This window comes from Lutra lutra, chromosome X (genome assembly GCF_902655055.1).
Source record: "Lutra lutra chromosome X, mLutLut1.2, whole genome shotgun sequence".
NCBI classification, from domain to species: Eukaryota; Metazoa; Chordata; class Mammalia; order Carnivora; family Mustelidae; genus Lutra; species Lutra lutra.
This window is the reverse complement of record NC_062296.1, coordinates 48670347-48697776: the sequence shown is the minus strand read 5'-3', so window position 1 is coordinate 48697776 and position 27430 is coordinate 48670347. Positions and strand designations below refer to the sequence as shown.

The following is a 27430-nucleotide window of genomic DNA, read 5'->3' as shown; positions in this document are numbered from 1 at the left end:
GAGCACAGTGGGAGGAATGGCAGAGGGAGAAGAAGCAGGCTCCCTGCCTAGGGAGCTCGATGTGGGGCTTGATCCCAGGACCCTGGGACTATGACCTGAGTCGAAGGCAGATGCTTAACTGAGCCACCAAGGCACCCCACAACTGATACATTTAAATATATATATATATATATATATATATATATATATATATATGAATGACACATTTTCCTGAGTTCTGTGTGCTGGTCTAGCAAATTACTGAACCTGAAGTTACAGTCAGGGGAGTCCTCAATTTGTAGCCATGCTGGGCGGAAGTATGGATGACAGGGGGACCCAGTACTAGCAACTGGCACCGGAAGCAAGGGCAGTTTTATGGGAGTGAGCCTTTAAACCTGTGGAATCTGACCCTAACTCCAGGTAGTGTCCAAACGGAGTCAGACTGTGGGACACCCAGTTGCTCTCTGCAGAGAACCGGAGAGGCTGTTTGGTTTGGAAAACCTCCACAGATTTGGGGTCCAAAGTGTCGTCTGTAAAAACAGCTCAGTACATTCAGTGCGGTAAAGACAGTTTATTATAATGTTCCACTAGGTAACACATGGCTTAAAAAAAATCCATTTCACCCCCTGCTATGTGATCTTGGGTGGGTCACAGCCACATTGAGCCTTAGTTTCCTCAACTAAATCAATGTAAATGCCACTGTCAAACTCAAAGGATGATGGCGAGGATTAAACAAGAAACCTGTGTAAAGTACCCAGTACATGGGAGGTACTCCACGGATGCTAGTTCCCAGTCTCGAGTACGGGGTGTAGAGTGCTACACTGGGCTTGGGGTTTCTGAGAGGCAACCAAACTCATTCTCAGTCTACCACCCAAAGACACAATGCGCTGGCCCGAGACAGAGTACAGTTGGTGGTGAGTGAAGAATGTCGAAGTTGGCGGCAAAGTGACTCCAGAGTAGGGTGCCAGGGAGAACAGAGCCTAGCCCCAGGGACCCGAGCCCAGCCTTCTGCTGTACGGGCAGGAAATAGCACGGTAATAAGCCAGTCTTAGATTTAGAATTCTAGTAAGCTCCTGCTTCAACTCAGGAACTTCTGTATGCATTTGCTCGTGCCATCTCAGCGAAAGAAAGTGAATGGAAAAGGAAATACTTGAGGAGAGTAATTTTATTGTTCTTATCTGGACAGAAGGGACCCCTTCCAAAATAAAATTAAGAATGGCCAGAATAACTTCACAAAAACTTTTCTAGATATAACAGAGTTGAGTGTATCGAGTGTGTCTAAAAGAAAAAGGTTAAGACTGTTCAAGGAAAGTGGTACTAACCTAGTGTTCAGAATTCCAGAATGTATGTATGGAGTGGGGGAGGTAGGAACGAGTACGGGGTAAAGGCTGAATGTACAGAACAGTTAAAAACAAAACCTTGCTTTTCAAGACCTCTCTCACCTCAAGCCTAAATGCTTCATGCTCCCCAAGACCCCAGTCACGGGAATGCATGCGTTCACACTCAGCATTTCACTTTACCAACACACAGGTTAGTCTCAGGTTTTATTAAGTTGCTTATACAAACTTAAGGTCATGAGCATGACTTCTGGGTCGGCACTTTTTATGTCAAGCGCTTTCACGAAGCAGTTTAAGGCCTCCTGTATTTGCCCACACTCCTTCAGTTCTTTCCCACGGATTATAAGAGTCTCGTAGTCAGTCCCAGACTCCGCTGCCTCCTTGCGGGGAGAATCAAGCGACTGCCCACTGGACAAAGGCTTGGGGTTGCCAGGAGGGCTAGTTAACCGGCTGGACTCGTTCTCTGAAGGCAGCATTTTGCCAGGAGGCCCTTCTGTGCTCTCTAAGGTTTCGCCACTGCTCTCCTCTGCTCCTTCCTTGGAATCATCTGCTGCAGCCTCTGCTCCACTGCTGCTGTCAGGCTCTTCCTCCATATCCTCCACGTGATCTAAAACCACATTGACAAGAGACCTCCTAGAAGCCAGGGATCGTCTAGGGTGGATGGACTTACTTACACTATCAGGGATGTTTGGTGAGAAGAACCTTCCTGAGGGACTGATGTCACTTTTGGGAGTCGAAGCATCAAACTGTTTCATAGGTAAGAACAGAAAGGGAGAGGTGGTGAGTGCATCTGTGCTTGAAGTATCTTTAAAAGTATCGTCTTCATCTTCACCATCTGAAACGATCCTTCTGGCTTTCCTTCTGCCTCTCACGTTACCCACTACTTCTTCCGGCTCGTCCTCGGTCTCCAAAAGATCCGTGCTGAGATGTGCTTTGTCCCACTCAAGCTCTGCCTGAGAATGTGCTGCAGAACCACACAAGCTCTTTTCGTTCTCAGCGTGCTGCGAAGACTGCCTGGAAAGATTTTGTCTGCTGTCTGCAGAGTCTTCCAAAAAAAGATTGAAATCACATGCATACTGCGATGAGGAGGCTATATGTTCCTCTTCCAACTTGGCCACACTTGCTTGAGTGTCCTGCAGCGCACTGTGGGATGCTGACAAGTCGCCATCAGCTCTTCTAATTACAGATGTGTTAGGTTCTGTTTGACTTTCAAGGGTCATGGGACTCACGGGCCAGGGGTTGCAGTGTGGTAATGTCTCAGCAGCGTTTGGTTGCTCTGGATCTGGCCCCAGATCAGCTCCAACCGCTTTGCTCGGTAGAGAGTTAAAATCTCCCAGAGGGTTCTCTTGCAGCGTTCCCCGTGTTGGCCCCTCTCGCAATGCCTCTGTTTGTAGAACCATTCCCAACGAGTTGGTCCAGATTTCATCTACACTCCCATACCCCTCAGGTAAAGCAGCTACAGAACCAGCATCGGATGTCCTTTCGGGGGAGTGACTACCGTCTTGCGAGACGGTAACATTCATCTTTATCTTTATACTGGAGATGTCTTGATTCTCACTCTCTTCAGGCAGATCATCAATGATGACACTCGCCATTTGGGAACTGATTTCTTCTTCCTGGGTATGATAAGTAGGTAGAATTAGTGAGTGCCGAGGCTGCGGTTTATTCAGTTCAGGGCATTTCTTCTTCATTTGAGAAGGGAAGAGGGGTTCTGTCAGCCAAGTCCCCTCATTTCCAGCTCTTTGTCTTCCTGCTAAGAGCTCTGTATTTTGAGACTCTAATTCCACAAGGAACTGAGCTTTCTGAACCCTTTGTTGAATATAGTGGGATTCTTCAATCACGTCGAGCTCTTCTTTAACAGACAGATCACGTGTGTACATCAAGTCATGGTCTGAGATTCCAGCTATCCCCAAAGAGTGCAGGTAGGCAATATGTTCATCCAGTATCTTATCAGATCTCCTCTGGGCAGCATGCAAAGATTGAAGCTGCAGCTGGGTTGCAGAGTGCTGAAAATCCTCAATGGTGAAGAGCTCTCTTAATTCTTGTTTCGTAAAATACCGGAAAGGGTTCTTCTTGTCGCCAGTAGTTTGCCTTATTAGTGAGTCCTTGAAAACCTGTCTTCTGTATATTTTTTCCTCTACAGTCCCACAAGTAATCAGCCTATAAACTACAACATTTTCCTTTTGGCCAATTCGGTAGACTCTGTCCACAGCTTGAGCGTCAGTTGCAGGATTCCAGCTCGGGTCAAAAATGACCACTCTGGTTGCTGCAGTCAGCGTTAAGCCAACACCACCTACCTGAGTGGTAAGCAGAAAAACAGAGTACTCTCTATTTTGCTGGAATAAGTTAATTCTTTTTTCTCGTTCCACAAGATGAGTAACTGTCCCATCGATTCGCAGTATCTTAAAGTGCCGATTCTTTAGGAGGTGTTCGATGATGTTCAGAATTTGTCTTGACTGGGAAAACACCAGAGTTTGATGCCCTTCATCTCGCAGTCGCTTCAGCAGCTCTATCAGAAATACCATTTTTCCAGATTCTTCCATCAGTGCATCATCAGTTATCTGATCAATGTGGCCCACATCTGAGGAATCTTCCCCTTCATTTTCACCTTGAACAGAGAATTGCACAGACCCTAAATTCAACAAATGACAAGCCCGTGCAGAGAGCAGCCTAGGATGATCACACAGCTTCTTTAAGACACCTAGCTCAGCCAGAGGTGAGCGTGTCTCCATTAATAGCTCCTTGATGTGATCTAGAGACACAAATTTCCTGTATATTTCTTCTTGTAAAGGCACAAGACGTATCCAAATAATTAAGTCATTTTTCCTGGAAAGAGAAGGCATTTCACAAATGGCACCAACATCTGGATTCTCTGCACTAAGTCCGACCTCTGAGGTGCTTGACTTTTTCTTTTGTACCTCTTCTTTAGTCCTCCTGAGAAAATAGGGTTTTATGATTGCCATCAAGTTTTCAGATATTTTAAATCCTAAGGCTTTTTCCCCTGGGGTAGCATCCTTCTCTCGTGCTCTCGTAATAGGATTTTCATACTCCATCTTAAAAGTTTTTAATGTTCCTAGCAGGGACCCTTGACAAGCAAAATCAAACAGGGACCATAGTTCTTGTAAATTATTCTGGATTGGGGTTCCTGTGAGGAGGATGCGATTCCTGGCAGGGACAGCGCGAGCACATATCGCTGACTTAGTGGATGAGGTTTTTATTTTATGTGCTTCGTCAAGGATGACATAGTCCCACACAAACTCTTGGCCATTCAAGCTTGAAAGCTGCTGCCAATTATTGATTAACATTTGGTACGTGGTGATAATGACACCATTCCTTTGCTGAATCCGACTGAGGTTTCTGGTACGTTCATCCTTACTCGGACCATGAAAGGTTTTGACTCTCATTCCTGGAGTCCACTTAACAAACTCTTTTATCCACGTGCTAATGAGATTGGTTGGCATGATGAGCAGCACGTGATTCACAAGTGTAGCATCAAACATACCAGAAAGGAAAGCAATGATTTGAACAGTCTTCCCTAATCCCATATCATCTGCTAAGATGCCTCCTTTTCTTCCATCCCTATATAGGCTATAGAGGAAAGCTACACCTTCCTTCTGGTGCTCAAATAGTTGGTTGTGCAGTTCTCGATAAAGCAGCAGGCCAGAGTTGCACACATCTGTGAATTCATCATCTCCATGTTCTGCCAACTCCTCCAAGGCTTCCTGTATTTTTTGGATTCTGCTCATCACCTTTTCATTGGGGAAAATGTCCTTTGCCAAATTGAAAAGTTTAAAAGCTTCTTCCAGATCCCCATTCTTAGTTGCTTCTTTGGCCTCTTTCACATATCTGTTAAAAAAAAAAAAGGTAAATAAAAGATATAGATAAAGATATAGATATAGGGAGAGAGAGATTAAGGAGGAAGGAAACAGATTGAACATTCAATCTAAGAACACTTTAAGGTCCATTTTGGAATCGGAACTGCAGTTGGGCTTTTAATATCCTCAGTTCAGGATGGGAAAGATTAGCACAGAAGATGCCAATGAAAGCTGACATCACTTAAGACACACACCCACCAGACACCGCCAGCAACAACTTCAGGCACTGCTTGTGAGAAACGTATGTGCAAAGGTTATTGGTTCCATGGTATTTAAGAAAAAATGCCACCCATAATAAGTATGGAGTGATATTTTCTTGTAAAATCAAGCAGCCAACCCAAATCGTGGGAGCGTGTTAACGGGAAAGATACATGGGCACTCATTCCTCAGTCCTTATTTCTCCAGAACTCTGTGATACATTTGACACTCATGATCACTCCCTCAAAATTCCCTCCTTCCACTGGATTCCTCTAAATTCCTCCTGGTTTCCTCCCCTATCACTGGCCATTTCTTCTGTGTCCTTGGCTCCTATTCTTCCAATAGGCCTGGCCCTTCTCATCCTTTTACTTTCTCTTCTGGCTTTCCACCCCCACCTAATGTGCTCATGAAATCACTCTCCCCATTCCAGGGCTTGCCCACAAACTCTAGTGTAGACCCACATTCCAGCTGCCTTCCAGACGTGTCCACTTAAAAACATCTCAGAGGTACCTCAAGTTCAATTAATCCCAAATTAAACTCATTATTTCCCCTCTAAAAATATGTATCCCCACCATTTATGTGGTAGTAAATTGACACTACCATCGACTTAGATGTACAAGCTAGAAATCTGAAGATCATCCTTGACTCTAATTCACATGAGTCATCCTTAACCCCTCCCCTCTTTTAATCACGCCCTCCCACAGCCAAACAATCCCCAAACCCTACTAACTTTATCTCCCAAGTATAACCTGTGCCTCCATCTCCACTACTACTACTGTGGTTCAAGTCACCATCACCTCTGGCCTGGGTAATGGCAACTTCCTATTCACTGATCTCTGTACATCCACTCTTGGCCCCTCTAATGCATTCTCTATACAGCAGACAGTGATACTGTCTTAAAATGTAAAAGAAAAAAAATGTAAAAGAAATCATGTCACTCCTCTGCTGAAAATTCTCCAGTGGTTTATAGTGAACTGATGCTGAAAGGATACCAAAATAATTCACTGAGGAAAGAATAGTCTTTTTGACCAATTATCATGTGCAAAAGGATGAAACTGGTTCCTACCTCACACCGTACACAAAAATTAATTCAAAATGGATCAAAGATCTAAATATAAGAGCTTAAACTACAAAAACCATAGAAGAAAATATTGGCATAAATCTTTTCAACCTTGTATTTGGCAATGCTTTCTTAGATATGATGCCAAACACACAAGGAACCAAAAGAAAAATAAATTGGGCTTCACCAAATGAAAAACTTGTGTTTCAAAGGATACCATCAAGAAAGTGAAGACAACCCAAAAATTGGGAGAAATATTTTTAAATCATGTATCTGATAAAGGATTTAGACCTAAAACATATAAAGAAATCTTACAGCTCAATAATTAAAAGACAATTAACACAACGGCATCTGGGTGGCTCAGCTGGTTAAACAACTGACTTGATTTTCGGCTCAGGTCATGATCTCAGGGTGGTGAGATGGAGCCCTGTGGTGGGCTCAGCAGGGAGTCTGAGATTCTTTCTCCCTTGGCCCCTCCCCCACTCATGCACACATACTCTCTAAAATAAAGAAATCTTTTTAAAAAGACAATACAATTTAAAAATGGGCAAAGGATCTGAATAGACATTTCTCCAAAGAAGATCTACAAATGGCTAATAAGCACGACATAATGCTCAACATCATTAGTCATCAGGGAAATGCAAACCAAAACCACAATGAAATACCCACTTTATACCCATGAGGATGACTAGAATAAAAAGGCAAGAAAATACCAAGTTAGTGACAATGTGGAAAAATTGGAACTCTCATGATGCTGTTGGTGGGAATGTAAAATGGTACAACTGCTTTGGAAATCAGTTTGTCAGTTCCTCAAAAAAATTATACATGGAGGAACACCTGGGTGGCTCAGTGGGCTAAGTGTCTGCCTTCAGCTCAGGTCATGATCCCAGGGTCCTGGGATTGAGTCCCACACTGGGCTCCTTACTCAGCAGGGAGTTTGCTTGTCCTTCTCCCCATAACTCATGCTCATGTTCTCTCTCTCTCTCTCTCTCTCAAGCACATAAATAAATAAATAAATAAGAACTGAATAATTAAGTAAATGAATGGTGGATAGTGGAAGCCAGGGTTCTCACCTGTTAGAATGGAGAAGCAAGAGGAGACAGAATGATCCATGTGGTAATGGATCAGAGTTAGAGACATCAGTATAAACCCAGGTTTTAACACAGAAACAGATAGTTACACAAAGAATATTTACAGTGGTATATATATACAGAGATTAGTATACACATGTATTTCCTTGCTCTGTCAGGTGAGAGGGCCTAGAAGCAAGGAAACCCCAGTAGCAACAAGTGCGCCTAGCACCCAGATCTTGTTTTTTTCTTTAAGGTTTTATTTATTTATTTGACAGAGAGAGACACAGTGAGAGAGGGAACACAAGCAGGGAGAGGGGGAGAAGGAGAAGCAGGCCTCCCGCTGAGCAGAGAGCCTGATTCAGGGCTCGATCCCAGGACCCTGGGATCATAACCTCAGCTGAAGGCAGACACTTAATGATTGAGCCACCCGGGGCACCCCCAGATCTTGGTTTCTAATACCATTCTCCAATAAAAGGAACGTGGGCTCCTTGGAAAAAGGACCTGGGCTGATTGTAGGACTGTGGCAGGAAATATGTCAGAAGAGCCTGGGGCATCTTGTAGTGTCAGAAAGTGAGGAAGTGCTCAAACAACCCCCCACAATGATGTGAGTCTGGCAGAGACACAGGAGCCAAATGAAAGCACTCCCAGTGGTCAGAGCTGGAATAACCTGAGCAACAAAATAAAGTAGTATTGGATTAGAACCCAAAATATAAAATAAATGAATCCACACTGTTAAAAATGAGTGAACAAAAAAAGAGACAAATCTCTGCCCTTAGGGAGATGGAGCATGACTCCTATTCCTTAAATGTGTCCTGCATACTAACATCCTCCCAAAAAGCACAGAGTGGGGCGCCTGGGGGGCTCAGTTGGTGAAGTGTCTGCCTTCGGCTCAGGTCATGATCCCGGGGTTGTGGGATCGAATCCCGCCCGCATCGGGCTCTCTGCTCAGCGGGGAGCCTGCTTCTCCCTCTCCCTGCCCCTCCCCCTGCTTGTGCTCTGTCTCTAACAAATAAATAAATAAAATCTTTAAAAACAAAAAAGATAGTGTGGAAAGTTATGGTGGGGCAGAGAGGGGGGAAAGGGCACAACAAGTAACTTTAAAGAGGAGAAACCTGGCAAACAGTAACTCAGCCCAGTGATTACAGTCAACATCAACAATCATCTATCCCAGTAACAGTATGTGCCCCCGATAACAATTTGATGAGAAGGGCACGTTATCTCTGTAGTCTTTGCCCACAAAACCAAAAACCCCAGTCTAATCATGACAAACCATGACAAATCCCAATTGACAGAACATTCTAGAAATACCTAACCAACAGTCCTCAAAACTGTCAAGGTCATCAAAAACAAAGAAAGTCCAAGAATCTGTCACAGACAAGAAGAACCTAAGGAGACAGATGACTGAACGTAAAGTGGTGTCTTAGATAGGATGCTGGAACGGAAAAAGGACTTACATGAAACTACGGAAGTCTAAAATGATGGGTTTAGTTAATAATAATGTATTGGTATTGGTTCACTGACTGTGATTATTGTACCATACTAATGCGAGATGTTAACAAGAGGGGAAACTAGGTGTGGGCTACATGAGAACCCTCTGCACTCTATCTGGAATATTTCTGCAAATCTAAAACTACTCTAAAATTACCTTTACTGGGGTACCTGGGTGACTCAGTGGGTTAAAGCCTCTGCCTTTGGCTCAGGTCATGATCCCAGGGTCCTGGGATCGAGCCCTGCATTGGGCTCTCAGCTCGGCAGGGAGCCTGCTTCCCTTCCTCTCTCTCTGCCTGCCTCTCTGCCTGCTTGTGATCTCTCTCTGTCAAATAAATAAATAAAATCTTAAAAAAAAAGAAATTAAAAAAAATTTAAAAATTACCTTTACTTGGGGCAACCTGGGTGGCTCCATCAGTTAAATGTCTGCCTTCGGCTCAGGGCATGATCCTAGGGTCCTGGGATCGAGCCCCACATCAGGCTCCCTGCTCAGAGGGAAGCCTGCTTCTCCCTCTGCCTGGCACTTCCCCTGCTTGTGCTCTCTCTGACAAATAAATAAATAAATAAAATATTTTTTAAAAAATAAATAAAATTACCTTTACTTAAGCCCGCCCCCCCCCCACCAATCTATCTGTTTGTGTTATCTGCCTGAACTTGAGAGTAGGGATAGGGATCAGGTTTTAGAGCACTCAGTGAAAGCCAAGTGAATGAAAGAGGAAGAGGAGGAAAAGAGGAAGAAAAGAGCTTGCTGGCTGCCAAGACTCTGCTATTCCTTCTGTGGCAGGTCAGCTGCCCACCTCCCCAACTCTGCTGGGCTACAGAAATAAGTTACATTCCCTATTACTCTGCTCTTGAACCTGAGGGCATAGCGGTAACCACTGGACTCCTCCATCTTGGTGCCAGCCCCTGAACTTGTTCTCTGCTCTCCCTTTCCTCCCGGCCCTTCCCACCTGCCAGGTGCCTTCACCTGGCCAACCGGTCTTCTGGCTTGTCTGTGGTTCAGAGCTTGAAGGAGAAAATGTGTCATTTTTTATTACTATTAGATCGTTTCCAAATCCCTCAACTGGTAACCTACGCAGTATCCTGAACCCTTGTGTAGCCTGGGCCTCTAACCCCAGCCAGGCTTCCTCCCCAGAAAGTCAAGCACTGCCCGTGAACCCTAGCTCTGGGCCTGACTCCCCAAAACCATACACCAACCTTTTAAATGGCAACTGTCTCCCTAGACTTCTTACCACCAGCCTAAGACTCCTATTGCTGGGCTCTACCCATCCTCTGGCATTCCCACATTTGTCAACCTTCTGCCTGAAACACAGAAGGTGCCTGTTACTACCACTTTCTGATTGCGCCCAACCCGTCAGCCAAGCTGCTTCACAGTCCCTGTTCCACCTGAGTTCGTAGGTGTAATACAACATCTCAGCTCTTCCCCTCTACCCTGTCTGCTCCAGCAATGAAGTCAGACCCAGGACAGTATTCTTACCCTATAATGGAACTGGTGGAGGGATGAAATCTGCCTATTACACCACTACCCTGGATATCTGGTTATTTACAAGACTACAGTGTTTTCTGTAATACAGTTTGATTCAGCCACTCAGCCTCTGATCACTTCCATTTTCCAGGGCTTGAAAGGAAGAATGTCCTTTTTTACTGCTAATGCAATCATGTGTCCATCTCTAACACACAGGATGCCTAATGATCTGGAGTACTTAACACTTCATGGGATCAAATTTTTTTTTCTCCCTTAATCACTCCCCTGTTCTTCTTGGGCATGGCTGGAGAGAAGCCAGGCCTGCTTGGGAGCCAAGGGGACAAGGGAAGAGTAACCAGTTCAGGAGAAAGAAACTCCTCTCAAGCAGAACAAGGAGAAAAACAGTGCCAGAGTATGGAAGAAGGCCAGTTTTTATTTTCATTTTACCAATTTCATAACTACTTAAAGGTCACTTAACACATGAGGTTCTGATATGTTAAAGAACTACTGACATGCAAAACTGTCAACCCAACTGTCATTTCATAGCAAGGGACAATAAAACAAAAATCTTTATATTTTCATGAGTGTACCTGAAATTACATCCCTAGAACATGATTCCCTTTAAGGATCATTTTAAAGGATATACAGAAAGATTATATAGAGACAAACACCAGGTTCTGGAGGGTCCTTCGGAACATTCCCTATGATATTATTCTGGAATATGATGGGATATGGAACCGAATGCAAAGACCCAAACCCAGTAAAACTTGGCTTCACATGCAAAGCAACTGAAGTTGTTCTTTTTTTAAAGACTTTATTTATTTAATAGACAGACAGAGAGAGAAACAGTGAGAGAGTGAACAAAAGCAGGGGGAGTGGGAGAGGGAGAAGCAGGCTACCCACTGAGCAGGTAGCTTGATGTGGGGTTTGATCCCAGGACCCTGGGATCATGACCTGAGCCAAAGGCAGACTCTTAACGACTGAGCCACCCAGGCACCTCTGAAGTTGCTCTTTGTTTTCTAACCTATCTAACTTGGATTTTTATGGTATTTCTCCTGATTTTTAAATGGTAACCAATGCATAAGTTTTGTGTTTTTTTAAAGATTTTATTTATTTATTTGACAGAGATCACAAGTAGGCAGAAAGCAGGCAGAGAGAGAGGGGGAAGCAGGCTCCCCATTGAGCAGAGAGCCCAATGCGGGGCTCGATCCCAGGACCCTGGGATCATGACCTGAGCCGAAGGCAGAGGTTTAACCCACGGAGCCACCTAGGAGCCCCACAGATGCATAAGTTTTAAAAACACTGGGCACAGAGTGCCTGGGTGGCTCAGTCAGTTAAGTGTCTGCCTTTGGCTCAGGTCATGATCCTGGGTCCTGGGATCAAGTCCCACCTTGGGCTCCCTGATCAGGGAGTCTGCTTCTCCCTCAGCTTCTGCCCCTCACCCTCCACTTGTGCTCTCTCTCTCAAATAAATAAATAAAATATTAAAAAGAAAAAACACTGGGCAAAACAAATAAAACTTATCTCTGAACATGGCTCATGGGCTGCCACTTTGTGACCTCTGGCTTATTTCAGCTAGAAGTGCCATTGGCTTTGGCTGGTTCTCTCCAAATGCTTCCTCCTAAAAAATAGTAGGCCTATGGCTCTTTGGATAGGGGCCTACACAAGATTTGGTTTGGAGCTTAACATTGTCCTTCTAGGGCACCTGGGTAGCTCAATTTGTTGAGCGTCTGCCTTTGGTTCAGGTCATGATCCCGGGGCCCTGGGGTCAAGTCCCTCATTGGGCTCCTTGCTTGGCGGGGAGTCTGCTTCTCCCTCTGCCCTTCCCGAACTGCTCGTGCTCTCTCTCTCCCGCAAAATACGGATAAATAAAGTCTTAAAACAAGCAAATAAAAACAAGATTGTCCATCTACATATTCTCTTTCACCTATAAGACCAATCACTTAAAGAGAGTTTTTTATAGATAAAGTAAAACCTTTTATATAGAAGTTTTTACTACAGAAAAAGGTTTTCTATAGTATTCATTATCTGTGTCTCTAGCTTTGGATTCCACAGATGAGAACTATCTGGACCAAACCACATGGTCCCAAAGAGATCCAAGATTCTCTGTGCTCTTTCAGGTCCTTTATATCCTGCCATACAGAGACTACAAACAGGCAGGGAGAGCAAGACTGATTTCAAAGTGCGTAAAGGCAAGCAGGGATCTAGTCCCGCTCTTCTGTTACTCAAGCCTGAAAATTCTGGTTGAACGGGGCAAATATGCTTCTGCCAGAATACACAGGAAGACAGCATCCTCTTATATGTTAACATGCCCTCAGAAAGCAGCTGAACTAGCTGGCTAATTACTCCGGAAAAAAACAGCTAATTAATAATTATGTCAAAACCAAAATTATCTTATTTTTCTGGTCCAGCAGATGTGCTTTGGCACCCAGATGGATCATACCAGCCAATGGTCCTCAGCAGGAAATGGCTTCGTCATTTGGGAGAGCATTTGGAGGCTCACATCCTGACTGGCCCTTTCAGATAGTCTAACTAAAAATGAAAAATTCGGGGCGCCTGGGTGGCTCAGTGGGTTGGGCCGCTGCCTTCGGCTCAGGTCATGATCTCAGGGTCCTGGGATCGAGCCCCGCATCGGGCTCTCTGCTCAGCAGGGAGCCTGCTTCCTCCTCTCTCTCTGCCTGCCTCTCTGCCTGCTTGTGCTCGCTCTCTGTCAAATAAATAAATAAATAAATCTTAAAAAAAAAAAATAAAATAAAAATGAAAAATTCTCCAGGAACAATAGTATGTTCTTTTCGAGTAGGGACAGACCTTCAGTACTTCTAGTCCCCAGACTACCAGCCTAAGGTTATCTGGTTAACCGCTGCATTGTAGTGCGAAACTCTGGGGCTTCAAGCAAGCAGTTATTCCAGAATTTGAACAAACCTGGGCTTGTTTGGAAAGAAGTCCTGAACCCTCAAGTCTGCCTCCAATTCACCTTCAGGCCACCTCGGTGGGAAAGCAGACAAGACCTTCCATTAAGATGAAAACAAAAATCTAAAAACCATTACCTAGGTGATGGTTGCAATAATAATTCATTATATTGAATTTTTGTTTTATACATTTTCCTATATATATCTGATATTTCAGAACGAGAGTTGTAGAATGTTACTTGCCAAAATACAACTGAATTTGAATATTGATCTCATATCTTGCAAATTTGCTGAACTCTCTTATCAGCTCTTATTTTTCTTTTTGTGGATCCATTAGGGCTTTCTACATAAAAGATCATGTCATCTGCGAATATAGATAGTTTTATTTCTTTCTTTCCAATCTGGATGCCTTTTATTCCTTTTTCTGGCCTGTTTGCCCTGGATACAACATCTGTTATAATGTTGAATTATAATGTTGAATAGAAGTGGCGAGAGCAGACATCCTGTCTTGTTCCTGATATAAGGATGGAAAGCTTTCGGTCTTTTACCATTACTAGCTTCGAGTTTCTGGAGACACCTTTGATCAGACTGAGGAAGTTATTTTTGTATTCCTAGTTTGTTGAGTTTTTATTAAAGGGTGTTATATTTTTTTTTTTAAGATTTTATTTATTGATTTGAGAGACATGGGGGGTGGGGGAGAGTGAGTTCGTATATGAGCAGAGGAAGATAGAGAAGGAGACTTCCTGCTGAGCAGAGAGCCCCACATGGGGCTTGATCCCAGGGTCCCGGAATCATGACCTGAGCTGAAGACAGACATTTAACCAGTGGAGCCACCCAGGGTACCCCCCCAAATATAGCACCCCGCCAGGTGCTATATTTTCTCAAATGCTTTTCCAGCACCCATTGAGAAGAACATATGGCTTTGTCCTTTAGTTCTGGACAAGTGTGCTCCACCTACTATGAAGTAAAGAGTCAGGTAAACAGTTGGATATAGTTCAGAAGAGGTCAGGACTACAGAAAAAAATGTGAAAATTCTTAGCATAAAGATGGGATTTAAAGCCAAGAACTTGTATAAGATCACCAAAGGAAGGAATATAATTACAAAACAACAAAACGTGGTACTCCAAACAACACCGCAGCAATAAAAACATTTACAGAAGAATTACGGCTCATGAATACAAAAGCAATGATTAAGTTAGAAAATCATCACTTTGGGGCGCCTGGATGGCTCAGCTGGTTAAACGACTGCCTTCGGCTCAGGTCATGATCCCCAAGTCCCGGGATCGAGTCCCGCCTAGGGCTCCGAGCTCCACGGGGAGTCTGCTTCTCCCTCTGACCTTCTCCCCTCTCATGCTCTCTCTCTCTTAAATAAATAAAGAAAATCACCACTTTGTAATTTCTAATGAAATAACTGATTTGGGCAATGATTATCAATGGATGAAAAGTTAATGGGGAATGGAGTGACCACAGGATGCCAAAGTATCCCCAACATAGCATTTATTCATCATAAGGGGGGAATGCAGCTTTGCAAAGGACCAATCAGCCTGTGACCACCTGAACCCACCGACCTATCTTAATGTTACTAAAAGTAGGAATCTCCGACATTATATGCTTCCCGATACAATGCAATAAGAAGTACACAGCCTCACCTTTGAAATATTCATGCCAAAAATATTGACCCTTTTTTTTTCCCTCCAGAACTGCTTTTAAAAATTTGTAGTAAGGTAGAATTGACAATGCAACATTCTATTAGTTTCAGGTGCAAAACCTAATGATTCAGGATTTGGATATATTGTGAAATCATCACCACAATAAGTCTTGTTAATGTCCATCACATAGATAATTATAGAATTTGTCTTCTTGTGAGAACTTTTAAGATTTACTCCTTAGCAACTTTCAACTATGCAATACAGTGTTATTAACTACAGTTATATGATTAACTATATAACCTGCGATATATTACATATCCATTACTTATTAATTTTATAACTGGATGTCTGTACCTTTTCACTCCCTTCCCCCATTTTGCCCACCCTCTGGACCTCCATCTCTGGCAATCACCAATCTGTTCTCTGTATCTATGAGCTTGTGTTTTTTTTTTTTTAAGATTCCACATACAAGTGAGATCATATGGTATTTGTCTTTCTGTCTGACTTACTTTACTTAGCATAATGCCCTCAAGGTCCATCTGTGTAGTCACAAATGGCAAAATTTTATTCTTTTTTTAGTGCTGAATAATATTCGTGTGTGTGTGTGTGTGTGTGTGTGTGTAGAGCACATTTCTTTATCCATTCCATCCAGCCTTTAAATTTAAATTACAGGAGACAGGGGCGCCTGGGTGGCTCAATGGGTTAAGCCTCTGCCTTCAGCTCAGGTCATGATCTCGGGGTCCTGGGATCGAGCCCCACATTGGGCTCTCTGCTCAGCGGGGAGCCTGCTTCCCCCACCCCCTCTGCCTGCCTGACTACTTGTGATCTCTGTCTGTCAAATAAATAAAATCTTTAAAAAAAAAAATAAATAAATAATAAATTACAGGAGGCAGGAGAACAAGCTAATGACATTACAAGGTATTCATAAGACTAATCCAAATCATTGGCATAGAAATAAAAAAAGTCAGTGGGATGCCTGGGTGGTTCTGTCGGCTAAGCGTCTGCCTTTGGCTCAGGTCATGATCCCAGGGTCCTGGGATGGAGCCTCACATCGGGCTCCTTACTCAGTGGGAAGCCTGCTTCTCCCCTCTGCCTGCCGCAACCCCTACTTGTGCTCACGCTCACCTGCTCGCTCCCTCTCTCTCACAAATAAATAAATTTTAAAAAGAGAGAATTTGAAGGATGGAGTGCTGTGATGTCTGAGAATTTATTTTTTTAAATATTTTATTTATTTATTTGACAGCAAGAGAGCATAAGCACCCAGGCACCCCCAGAATTTACTTTAAAGTACATTAGACCAAAAAAGTGAGGCTGTGAGGAGGAATCAGCAGAATCTGAGAAGCAGCAATCTGTAAGGTAAGAAGAAAATCATAAGAATCAGGGGTCCTGGAAGCCAAAGGAATCAAGCGTTTCATGGAGAAGTGAGCAACACTGTCAAATACTGCTAGTAAGTCAGGGAAGATGAGGATTACGCAGTGACCATTCGATTTATGAACTCATTAGTGACCTTAACAAAATCAGTCTGAGTAGAGTGAGAGAAGAAAGTGGGTGACAGAGAATTGAGAAAGAGAGCAGCGGATGGGTGACGGCAAGAGAGTATGGCCAACAGAGTACAAACAAATGGGTGACAGAGAGAGTGACAAAGGCGGTGAGTGAGAGACAAAAGGTGGGCAACATAAGACAGAGGGCGGGTGACAGAGATAAACAGAAGGCGCATGACTCTACCAGTCATATTTTATTGCCTCTCAGTTCCAAATTCACCCCTCAATACCTGTTCTGGGATAACAGACAGAACTCCTTTAAGCAGCTCCCCTGTACAGTGAACACGATGTTCATCTTTCTCAGTAGAGGGCGCCTGAGGGACGCTGCAGGAGGAAGGGGCTGTCCTCCAGCGGCCAGCTGCAGCAGTACAGTGGGCCACGGGGTAGCCCGCGACCGCAGGCCCAGAATACACGGTCCCTCCGTGACCCTGACACCTCCACCTGGCCTGGCGATAACCTTCTTGCAGCCCTCTCACACGGACACCAGCTCCCCCAGCAGCCTGCCTGTGCCTCGCGCCCCCACCTCTCCTGCCCATACATACCAAGACTTGCTGATGGCCCACTCACCACCTGCATTCCAGAAGGTTGCTTCCTGCAGGGCAGGGGAACACAGACTAACTCTGGCCTGGGCCAGCCGGGGCATTGCTCTATAGTACAGTGGGCTGAATGACACCTTCTCTCATGAGATCTGAACCTCAGCCTTGGGGTAGGGAGGCCCTTCCAAGTTTGTCCTGCCTTGGGCATGCTCCCTTAGCCCAAGGACACCATAGAGAGTTTCCTTATTTCTTCCAGTCACTCATTTATTCGTTTAAGATTCTATATATTGAAATGCCTGTTTTAATATGTTGTCTGGTTTCTACCTCCTGACTGGATCCAGAACTGAAAGCAAACGAGGGCATGTGAGAATGAAAAGAGTGGGTGACAGAAAGAAAGTAGATGACAGGGATGGGGGGGTAACAGAATGGGTAAGAGACAGAGGTAGAGAGTGGGTGATAGAGATCATGGGTGACAGAGAAAGGGGGAAGGGACAACAGTGGGGAGGATGACAGAAACAGAAAGAGGGTGGGATGGCAGAGAGAGTAAGTGGATGAGACAAAATGGACAACAGTACGGGCAGGTAGATAATAGTGTCAATAGAAAGGTGACAGGAGAGAGAAGGGGGCAACAGATGTGGTAGGTGACAGAGAGACAATGGGAGAGAGGGAGCCAGAAAATACGAGTGTCAGAGAGGGAGACTGAGTGACAAAGGTGGGTGACACAGAAGGAAAGGTAATGGGTAACAGGAAGAGATAGTACAGAAGTGGGGAGAGGGGGACGCAGGGCAAGACAGGAGGTGGCAGGTGGGCATCACCAAGGAAGAGGATGACTGACACTGAGAGTACGTGACAGAGTCACTGTGTATAGAAGATGAAGGTGTGTCAAAGAGGACACATGTATGCAGAGAGTGTGTGAGAGCAAGTTTCAAAGTTTTCTTTCATCTCTTAGGCAGGAGGAGCAGAGAGCTGAGGACAGAGGGACAGCAAAGGGAGAGATGAGAGAGGGAGGAGGACAGGCAGAGAGACTGTGAGAGGAGTGTGCCAAGGACAATGAGGGGTAAAGAAGGTAGAGAAGGTGATGCTTTGTGCAAGGGGCTCTCAGCATCAGGCAGATTTGGAAGAGGACAGGAGAGACTGAGAAAAAATAGGAGAAATAAAAGAGAGATTGTGAGGTGATGGGTCATGAAAGATAGGGAGGCTATGAGGGCAAAGTGGGACTGTGAAAGCAGAAGATGATGACTGTGGGGCACCCAGTGGCTCAGTCAGGAAAGAGCACATGAGAGCAAGTAAGAGACAGGTGTCCATGTGGGAGGTGGTGTCGGGAAATTAGTGCACTGACTTGCTGGGGGCTGGGGGAAAGGAAGGAAGGGAGCTGAAGGGCTTGATCCTTACTATTTCCCCCTTTTCCAGATTGAGTCTCAGAATAGTTAATTGATTCATTTGAGGTTTCCCAGCTAGCAAGTGGCAGAGCCATCATTTGAATCCCAAATGGCCTAGCTCTAAAGCTAGTACTCTACCACACCACACTGCCTCACTGTTTTCCCCAAATCTTCTTTAAAGAAGTCATGTAACACAGTCCAAAGATATGATTTGACTCCTCTGTAAGGAAACCTTTTAGCTCTTAACAGCCTTAAAGCATACTTTAATTGAAAGGGAGACAGAACTATTTCACTGTCCCAGTGTGTTTCTTTGTACCACATTAAAATTGGAAACTTCTGTGCATCAAAGGACACTACCAACAGAGTGAAAAGGCAACCTAAAAATGGGAGAAAATATCTGTAAACCATTTATCTGATAAGGAGTTAATATCCAGACTATATAAAGAAAAAACAACCCACCTGACTAAAAAATGGGCAAAGGACTTGAATGGACATTTCTGCAAAGACATACAAATGGCCAATAAGTGCATGAAAAGATGCTCAACATCACTAATCCTTAGAGAAATGCAAAAAAAAAAAAAATCCCAATGAGCTACCACTTCATTATCATTAGAAAGGCTAGTAATAACCACAACAAAAACAGAACAGAACAAGTGCAGATACTGGAACACTTGTACACTGTTGGAGGGAATGTAAAAGGTGCAGCCACAATAAAAGACCCTAGAAAAGTTAAAAATAGAATTACCACTGATCCAGCAATCCCACTTCTGGCTAGATATCCAAAAGAAGTGGAAGCAGGATCTCTAAGAGATATTTGCACCCCATGTTCAAAGCAGCTGTTCACAACAGTCAAGAGATGAAAGCAACACAAGTGTCCAGCATGGATAAATGGATAAAGAAAACGTGACATGTGCATACAATGGAATATTATTCAGTCCTGAAAAGGAAGGAAATTCTGTCACAGACACAGTATGGATGAACCTTGGTGAAATTATGCTATGTGAAATAAACCAGTCCCCAAAAGACAAATATCGTATGATTCCACTTGTAGGTTTCCCTAGAGTCAAATTCAAGGGGACAGAAAGTAGAACGATGTTTACCAGCCCCCAGGGAGCAGGGAGTTAGAAGTTAACAGGCGGTTTTAGTTTTGCCAGATGAAGAGTTCTGGAGATGGATGGGTGGTGCTTTAACAACAGTACTAATGTATCTAATACCACTGAACTGTATGCTTAAGAACGGTGACGACGGTAAATTTGACGTTGTGTCTGCTTTATCGCAACTTAAAAAAAAGGTTTAAATCTCATTCGCACATCACCCCACCCCCCCACCCTTAGCCATATAGTGAACGTTCACTCATTCTTCAACACCAACGTCTCCTCCTCTTGTGGAGCCGTAGTTGGCCATTTCCTCCTTTACCCTTACTACGCCTTGCCCATTATGCCTCTTGCAGCACTTATCAAACATTATAGCGATTGTTGGTTTACTTATCCCTTTCCACTACCAAATGATAAGCAATTTGGGGGGCAGGGTCAAAGTTCTACTCATCTCTGTAACCCCCAGGCCTGGTGTTTGGTACTGTAAAGAGTCGAGAAAGGCTTGATGGGTGGAAGTTCTGGCTTTTAAGAGTGCTATTTGGCAAAAAAAAAAAAAAAAGGGGGGGGGGGGGGCATCGGGAGGCTACCCAGGCTTTCGATTTAGAAATCTGAGCAGATTCCCACGCCCTACTCGGAGAATGCGAGGGCGCGTCTCACCAGGCTCCAGGCCGCTGGGAGGGTCCGAGGGCTTCCCACCCTCACTCCCGGCCGAGGCCTGCGAGCTAGACCCGCCCAGCGGCGCAGACATACCTCTGGTAAAGGGCGGCTTGCTCTGGAGTTAAGGCCGCGGCTTCCACAAACCGTCCAGCCGCCTCCATGACCCCCAGCTTGAGTTCCAGGTAAATCAGCAGGCGATTGAATTTCGCTCGCTCCCGCACTACGCATGCGCCATGCGCCTGGAGGAGAGGAGGGACCAACTGTCGGCCTCCGAGCTGGCCAATCCGCAGCGCAGAGCTCCGCGCCAAAGCCTGAGCCCGCCCACGAAGGTCGCGCGCCTGCGCCTACGCGCCCCGGAGCTCAGAGGCGGTCGCGCCCCCAGCGGAGCGGTTTGGAGTTGTGTCCTCTCGTCTCTCGCGTTTTTAGTCCAATACAAACCGTGCTTCTGCACATTTGTGCGTGTGCTGTCCTCGTGAGGGAAAATGCCTGATATGACCTCAGTCATTTTAGTGGCCCCCAAAGACCTTCTCCATAGCCTGCTCCCCCAAATATCCTTCATTCCATGCTCTCCATTGCCTGGCGGGGCGCACGCTTTAAAGTCAAACACCCTGGGAGCCATGGTCTCCGTGACTTAAACTCACACTGAAGGTCTTCAAGAGCCAAGCCAAAGCTCTCATTTAAGAAATTAGTAGTGCAAGGGGCGCCTGGGTGGCTGAGTGGGTTAAAGCCTCTGCCGTCGGCTCAGGTCATGATCCCAGGGTCCTGGGATCAAGCATCGGGCTTTCTGCTTGGCGGGGAGCCTGCTTCCTCCTCTCTCTGCCTGCCTCTCTGCCTACTTCTGCCTACTTGTGATTTCTCTCTCTGTCAAATAAATAAATAAATAAATCCTTTAAAAAAAGAAAGAAATTAGTGCTGTAACTTACACATGGTCACCATTTCTTTAGAAGCTCCAACGAGGATGCAGTCATTTTGAAACACAGAGCTCAGAGCTTGGGGCAGGAAACCCTATAACTGAGTTTAAGTGGCGTCCTTGGGGGATCCTAAATAGCAGGTTGTGGGCCCACAAATATTGCCCTTCTTATACTGATAAAAACATGGACATTGTGATTCTTCAGAACATTAACATTCAGTGTTTGAAAACTCACCTATTGACCCAGTCATGCCCACCCCAAGTCCGGAAGATTTTAAGCTTTTAGTAAATTTTATAGATCATTGGGAGTTTAAAAAGAGATCTTCTAAAAAGAGAATACGGGCTTTTTTCCTGTTTCACATTACCTTAAGGCATATTTTCATATGGCGTTAAGCCTTCTGTTAAGAAGAGTTTTAGTTAAAAAAAAAAAAGAAGGAAAAGAAAAGAACAAAGAAAAAAAGTGGGGTTTTAGTATAGTATTCTCCCCATTTTCAGACATGAAAACTGACTGCCTAAGTTTTCAGAGCTGGGAAACGGCAGAGCCACAATTCAGTACCAGGTCTATATGGACAAAAAATCAGTGCTCACTCACCGTGTCCACTGCCTATTGCTGGAAAGAAATGGACAGAGTGGGAAATGAGGTTGATGAGGCAGTGGGAAGTGGGTTTGTGAAAGAGCTTGTTTACCCTGTTGAGGGGTTTGAATCACTTCTTTTCCTGGAAGCAAGTTTGGATAGGGGTGTGTGGAGCGTGACTGGTTACCCAAAGTATGAGTGTGATGAGAAGAAGGGCTGGTGGGGAGAATTCCATAGAAAGGAAAAAAAAGAGATGAGAGCATGAAAATCTTCATCACCAGTCCAGGGAAGTCTATCTCCACTTGTCCTTTGGCTCAGTGTCCACCATCATCGCTTATATATCCTTGGAACAGATGAGAACTCAAAATGAAGCAGAGCGAAACCCTGATAACTGTCTTAGGCAGCTGCCCTTCTGTGGGCTGTGGAGAAAAGCTAGAAGGAACTCCCTTAGGAGCCAGGCTAGCCCCTCCCTGCTTCTCATCTGTCAGTCATCTCCAAAGGCTCTGAATATTAGGAAGAAAGGACCAAACTTCCAGCTTGTCTGCCCTTAGGCTACTGGATTTTCTCCGTGCCACTTTCACGCAGCCAGAGGACTTCCCCTTCTTTAAACCTACTAAGTCCTCCAGCCCTCTTTCCCTCTCCCTCAGTCCCACAGTCACTTCCTTTGGACCCTTCTCACTGCCTTCCAGAGTCCCAGCTCTCACCAGGAGGTGCCAATGACCCAGGAAACTCACCACCCTGGACTCCTAGTCCTCCTTTGTAAAAGGTCACATACATTCACAGACCGGAAAAAAGCAAGACGGTGGGGGAGGATTTAGAGTGGATAAATGGAGAAAATGAAGGAGAATCAAAATAATAGTTACTACTATATCAGGCCCTGTTCAAAGCACTAAATTTACATTAATTCTCTTGGCTGTTCCTCATTTCACATCAACCCCAGAGTGATAGTTCCCATTCCCCCAGCAACTCTCAAGGGGATGGAGTTTATTTATTTATTTTTTTTTAAGATTTTATTTATTTATTTGACAGAGAGAGATCACAAGTAGACGGAGAGGCAGGCAGAGAGAGAGAGGGAAGCAGGCTTCTTGCCGAGCAGAGAGCCCGATGCGGGACTCGATCCCAGGACCCCGAGATCATGACCTGAGCCGAAGGCAGCGGCCTAACCCACTGAGCCACCCAGGCGCCCGGGGATGGAGTTTAAAAAGCCTTCCCTAATTATTGTTATTTGTTTAAGTGTGATAATGGTATTATATTTTTAAAGCCCTTACCTGCTAGAGAAACATAATGGAGTATTTTCAGATAAAATTATATGACATCTGGAGTTTATATTAAAATACTCCAGGTGGGAGAAAAATGAGAGGAGGAAAGATGAGCAATGAGTGGCAAAATGTTGATAATTGTTGAAGCTTGTTACAGAGGTTCATTATCCTCTTCTCCCTACTCTGTCTGTTTGAAATTTTCCATAATAAAAATATTTTTAAAACTTTGCTATCTAATCTGCAAATAACACTGAGCCACCTGTACTCAAAGACCGGAAATAAGATAATGAGGGAGAGTTCAGAATGGGTAAATGGAGGGAGGGATGGGGCAGAATCAGAATAATAGCTATTACTAATATAACACTTCAGTGCCAAGCCTTGTTTCTACATGGTTTACATATATTACGTCTTTCCAGCCTCACAACAACCTTGTTCAGAAGTGTATGCTATTATTACCCACCCTTTATACATAAGGAAACTGAGGCACAGTAAGATAGAATAACATATACAAGTATATACTGCTTGTGGGTGGTAAAGCTGGGTTCCAAACCCCAGCACTCTGGTTTTTGGCTTTTTGATCCCTTTTTTTTTTAAGATTTTATTTTATTTATTTATTTATTTATTTATTTATTTATTTAAGAAAAAGAATGCTCAAGCGTGCAGTGGAAGGGCAGAAGGGGAGGGGCAGTGGAAGATGGACAAGCAGACTACCTCCTGAGTGGGGAGCCTGACGTGGGGCTCAACGTGAGTCAAAACCAAGAGTCAGACACCCAACAGACTGAGCCACCCAGGGGTTCCTTGACACTTTGCTGTTAAACATGATGCAAGTTAGATGTAGAAAGCAGCTGATGGGTGAAGATAAGGGCTCATTCACCCATGTACTTATTCATCCATTTAATAGATATGTATTGAGCCTTCACAAGATGACCAGGCAAGCATCTGGGTGCCAGGGATACAGTAGTGAGCAAAACAGACTGGTTCTTGCTGTGAAAAAGTTTGGAGTTTGATGGGAATGGGGGGGGGGGCTTGAAATAATGATCATGCAAGCATGTGGAAAATTACAAACCATGATGAGGGCACAGAAGGAGAGCTCCAGGGAGTTCTGAGAGCGTATGATGAAGTACCTGGCCCATCTGAAGCGGCTGAGAAGGTCTTTCTGAGGAAGTAACATTTGAGCTGAGAGCTGAAGGATAAGGAGGAATTAATGGGACAAAACAAGGGAAGGGAAGAGCATTTCAGGCAGAGCGAAGAGCACAACCAAAGGCCCTGGAGCAGGAGAGAGCTCGATACACATGAGGAACTGGAAAGGCTAAGGCGGTGGGAGCAAAGCCTAGAAAGCTAGAGTTGGAAGGGCTTTTTTGAAGTCCAGTGCAATGTCACAGGTGAGAGAAGTGCCCCTGGGAAAGAATGATCCAAGGTCACACCCTGAATCAGTGGCAGAAACAGGACTCAACCTAGGTTCCTTGACCCCCCAGCCCAGTGCTCTTTTCCAGCACAGATCATGGCTTTCCTGCATATGAGGAGAAGGGAGGTAAACTGGGTGTCAGCACATTGCTCACTGGGACAGAGAGTGGCAGAGAGTGTTTTTGGAGATAGGTATAAATAAGCAAATGAAGTCTTCATGGGCAAGGAGACCAAGGGTGAGTGAGTTTGGAGCCAAAGAAGAGGGAAGTAATTTAGAAACAGGAAGAATTTAATGTGTGACTCCCAGATCCCTAATTAGGCTTTTCTCCCGCTATTTCTAGCAAGGGTTCTAAAGTGGGTGGGATTTGTGGGGGGAGGGTTGGAGAAGAGTACTGAGGTCCTTGGCCACTCATTTGAGGTGAGGGGAGGATGCTCGGGCTCAGCGGCCCAGCTGCGAGTCATCTCCAGCTCTGCCAGCAGGGGGAGCCGGAAACAGAGCTTCCTAAGAATGGCGGCTGGCCTGGCCCCCGGCCTGGAGAAATCTTCATGGAAGCTAGTCAAGTTAGTCCAACATGCTGTGGAAATGACAGGAACTGAGGGGAAAGAGGGAGCCAAGAGTTGGGATTATCCACAGGGTCTTTGCACTAAATTGCAGTCTTTGGTAAGTGCCTTCTGAACCTGCCTCCTGGGGTTTCAGCAGAAGCAGGCAGGCACCTAAGGGTAGAGAATCATTTGACAGGAGAAAGCTGCTGCATGAAACGTGGCCTTCTAACACTCCTTTTGGACTACCTCATCCACTCCCCAAACCTCACAGTTCTGTCTCTAACCTCATCCTTTTTCCTGAGTCTCAGACCTAAATGGCCAACTGGCTGCAGGGACGTATTTTCCCGGAAGCTTAAATTCGACATGGTACTGAACTCATCTCCCACCCTCCCCGAGTCTTGTTCCCTCAGTATCCCTCATTTCCATGAACAGCACTGCCACCACCACCCCCAAATCATTCAAGTCAGAAACTGGGAGGCATCTTTCCAGATCCTGTTGGCTCTACCTCCAAAATATAACCAAAACCCAAACACTTCCCTTCATCTCCTCTGTCACCGTTCTGGTCTATGGCATGGTCATCTCTCACCTGGCTCACTGCAATAGCTTCCTGACTTTCTCCCTGCTTTTCTTTGTGCCCGCTCCCCACTGTTTCTGCACCCAGAAACCAGAGTGATCTTCCAAAGACACCGATCTGATCATGTCATGGCTCTGTCTAAACCCTTTGGAGCCTCCTCCTTGCCCTCCAAATCAAGTCCTGCCTCCTCACCGTGGCTTTCAAGGCCTTCCAAATCTGGCTCCTGACTGCTTCTCCAGCCTTATGACTCAATTCTTCACAGCCCCTAAGCAAGCGCGCGCGCGCGCACACACACACACACCCCACTCGTCTCAAACTGAAGCACTTCCACTTAAATCTTGCTTTGCATGCTGTTTCCTCTGCCCGGACTTTCTTCCCTTCCTTTTTGTCTCACTATCTCCTCTTCACTGCTTGCCTCTCAGCTCAAGTTTTCCAGGACCCTTCCATAATCCTTTCCAACAGTCATCCTCTGGGACACAGTGTGATTCACCTGCTTTTATCATTGGATTAGTCCACGGAATGTGGCTGCCCGGTTACCTCTGGCTCACCCATGATCACGTGAGCTCTGTGAAGGACCCATCAGTCTTTTCCACTTTATAACTTCACAGAGCTTAGCCCGGTCGGTACCTACATATAGTAGCCAATAAGGAAATACTTTTGGATGGATGATGAATGGGTGGATGGACGAATTTGTCAATTTCCTGGTCTCAAAGGAGAGCAACAGACACCATGTTGGAGAGCTATAGTGAGGTCGTGGGTAGGAGCGATAGATCTAAAGCAATAGTGGGGACCAGGAACCAAGGAAGGGGGGAGGTCCAAGCCTTCCCATCCCAGCCACACTTCTTGCCAGCACTGACTCTGTCTTATACCCGCCTCAGGAAGGACTCAGAAATAGCACAGAGCAATCTGAGTTACTACACCCAGGAATGGGATACTCCCTTTCTATTCTCTTCCCAAATCTCGTGCTGGGAGAAAGCCACCCATGTCTGGCTGTGAAATGAATGGGCTCCAGCCAGTGCCTAGTGTTGGTGGATTCTCCAGATGCCCCATGCCCACTCATCCCCCACGTCAAAAGCGTTTCTGGAAGCTCCCATGAGTTCCTCCTCGGCTCCTGCACCTTCTTCCTGCAGCTGCAGAGAAAGACTCCCTACGCGGCATGGGCGCCTATCCAAAAAGCTGAAGTCAAGGCTTCTCCCTGATGTCAGCCCAAGAAGGGATCCCTGGGGGCCCCTAATCTTAACCTCTGTGGTCCTTTGCCCTTCCTCCTTGGCACTACCTGAGGCAGGAAATAAAATCTACAAGCTCTTGAGGGGAGGATGGAGGGTTACATTTTTCTACAGCCCTTCGAAGGCCTTGGCCCCCTGCCTAGATGTGAGTCAGGAACTGTATGTCCCAGAGAATTGGCTTCCCAGCCATCTGCTCTGAGCTTAAAGAGCCTAGGGGCCCTCATTGGATGCTCTGTTCAAATTAGCCAAGAAGGGCAGGGTGAGGACAACAGAGCAGGCGGGATCTTGGCCAGTCTAGACCTCTTAGACTGTGTGTGGAGGAAAGGGGCAGATATGTGACACCAGGGCACAGTGAGGACATGGCAAGTCCCCAAGCAGAGAGCACCTCTCACAGCCCAGCTGCACTGCTCCCAGAGCCAAGCCTTCCCAGCTTCCCTTTTGAGGGAACTCATGGCTTTGTGAACACCTACTTTATGCCGGCCCACAACAAGCAAGAAATTATTGTTCTCCTTTACCAGTCACAGAAACCAAGGCTCAAAAGGGTTAACTGCTTTACACAAAGTCGCACAGCAGGTACGCCTCAGATTCAAAGAGAGCAAGACCAGGACCAGGGCATCAACTCCCAGACCCTTGGTAAATGGTTGCCAAGGCTACTAGAGAATGATTCTCCCTTTCAGTGAGCAGGTAGGCAGTCTGAGGAC

The 27430-nt window shown here is 45.3% G+C and overlaps 1 protein-coding gene across 2 annotated transcripts; it reads right to left on the bottom strand.

Moving 5' to 3' along the window:
• Positions 1-1510: 1510 nt before the first annotated feature.
• ERCC6L (ERCC excision repair 6 like, spindle assembly checkpoint helicase) lies at positions 1511-25697 on the bottom strand. Of its 2 annotated transcripts, XM_047716026.1 has the most exons (3): positions 25516-25697; positions 20333-20478; positions 1511-5162 (listed from the first exon to the last, which is right to left on the bottom strand). In XM_047716026.1, exons 2-3 carry the CDS (start codon positions 20398-20400, stop codon positions 1517-1519), a joined length of 3714 nt encoding a protein of 1237 aa, XP_047571982.1. In that variant the 5' UTR covers positions 20401-20478; positions 25516-25697; the 3' UTR covers positions 1511-1516. The 2 variants fall into 2 exon arrangements, with proteins under 2 accessions (XP_047571982.1, XP_047571983.1); XM_047716027.1 differs by lacking the exon at positions 25516-25697 and having other exon boundaries at positions 20333-20481.
• Between the last annotated feature and the right edge of the window lie 1733 nt (positions 25698-27430).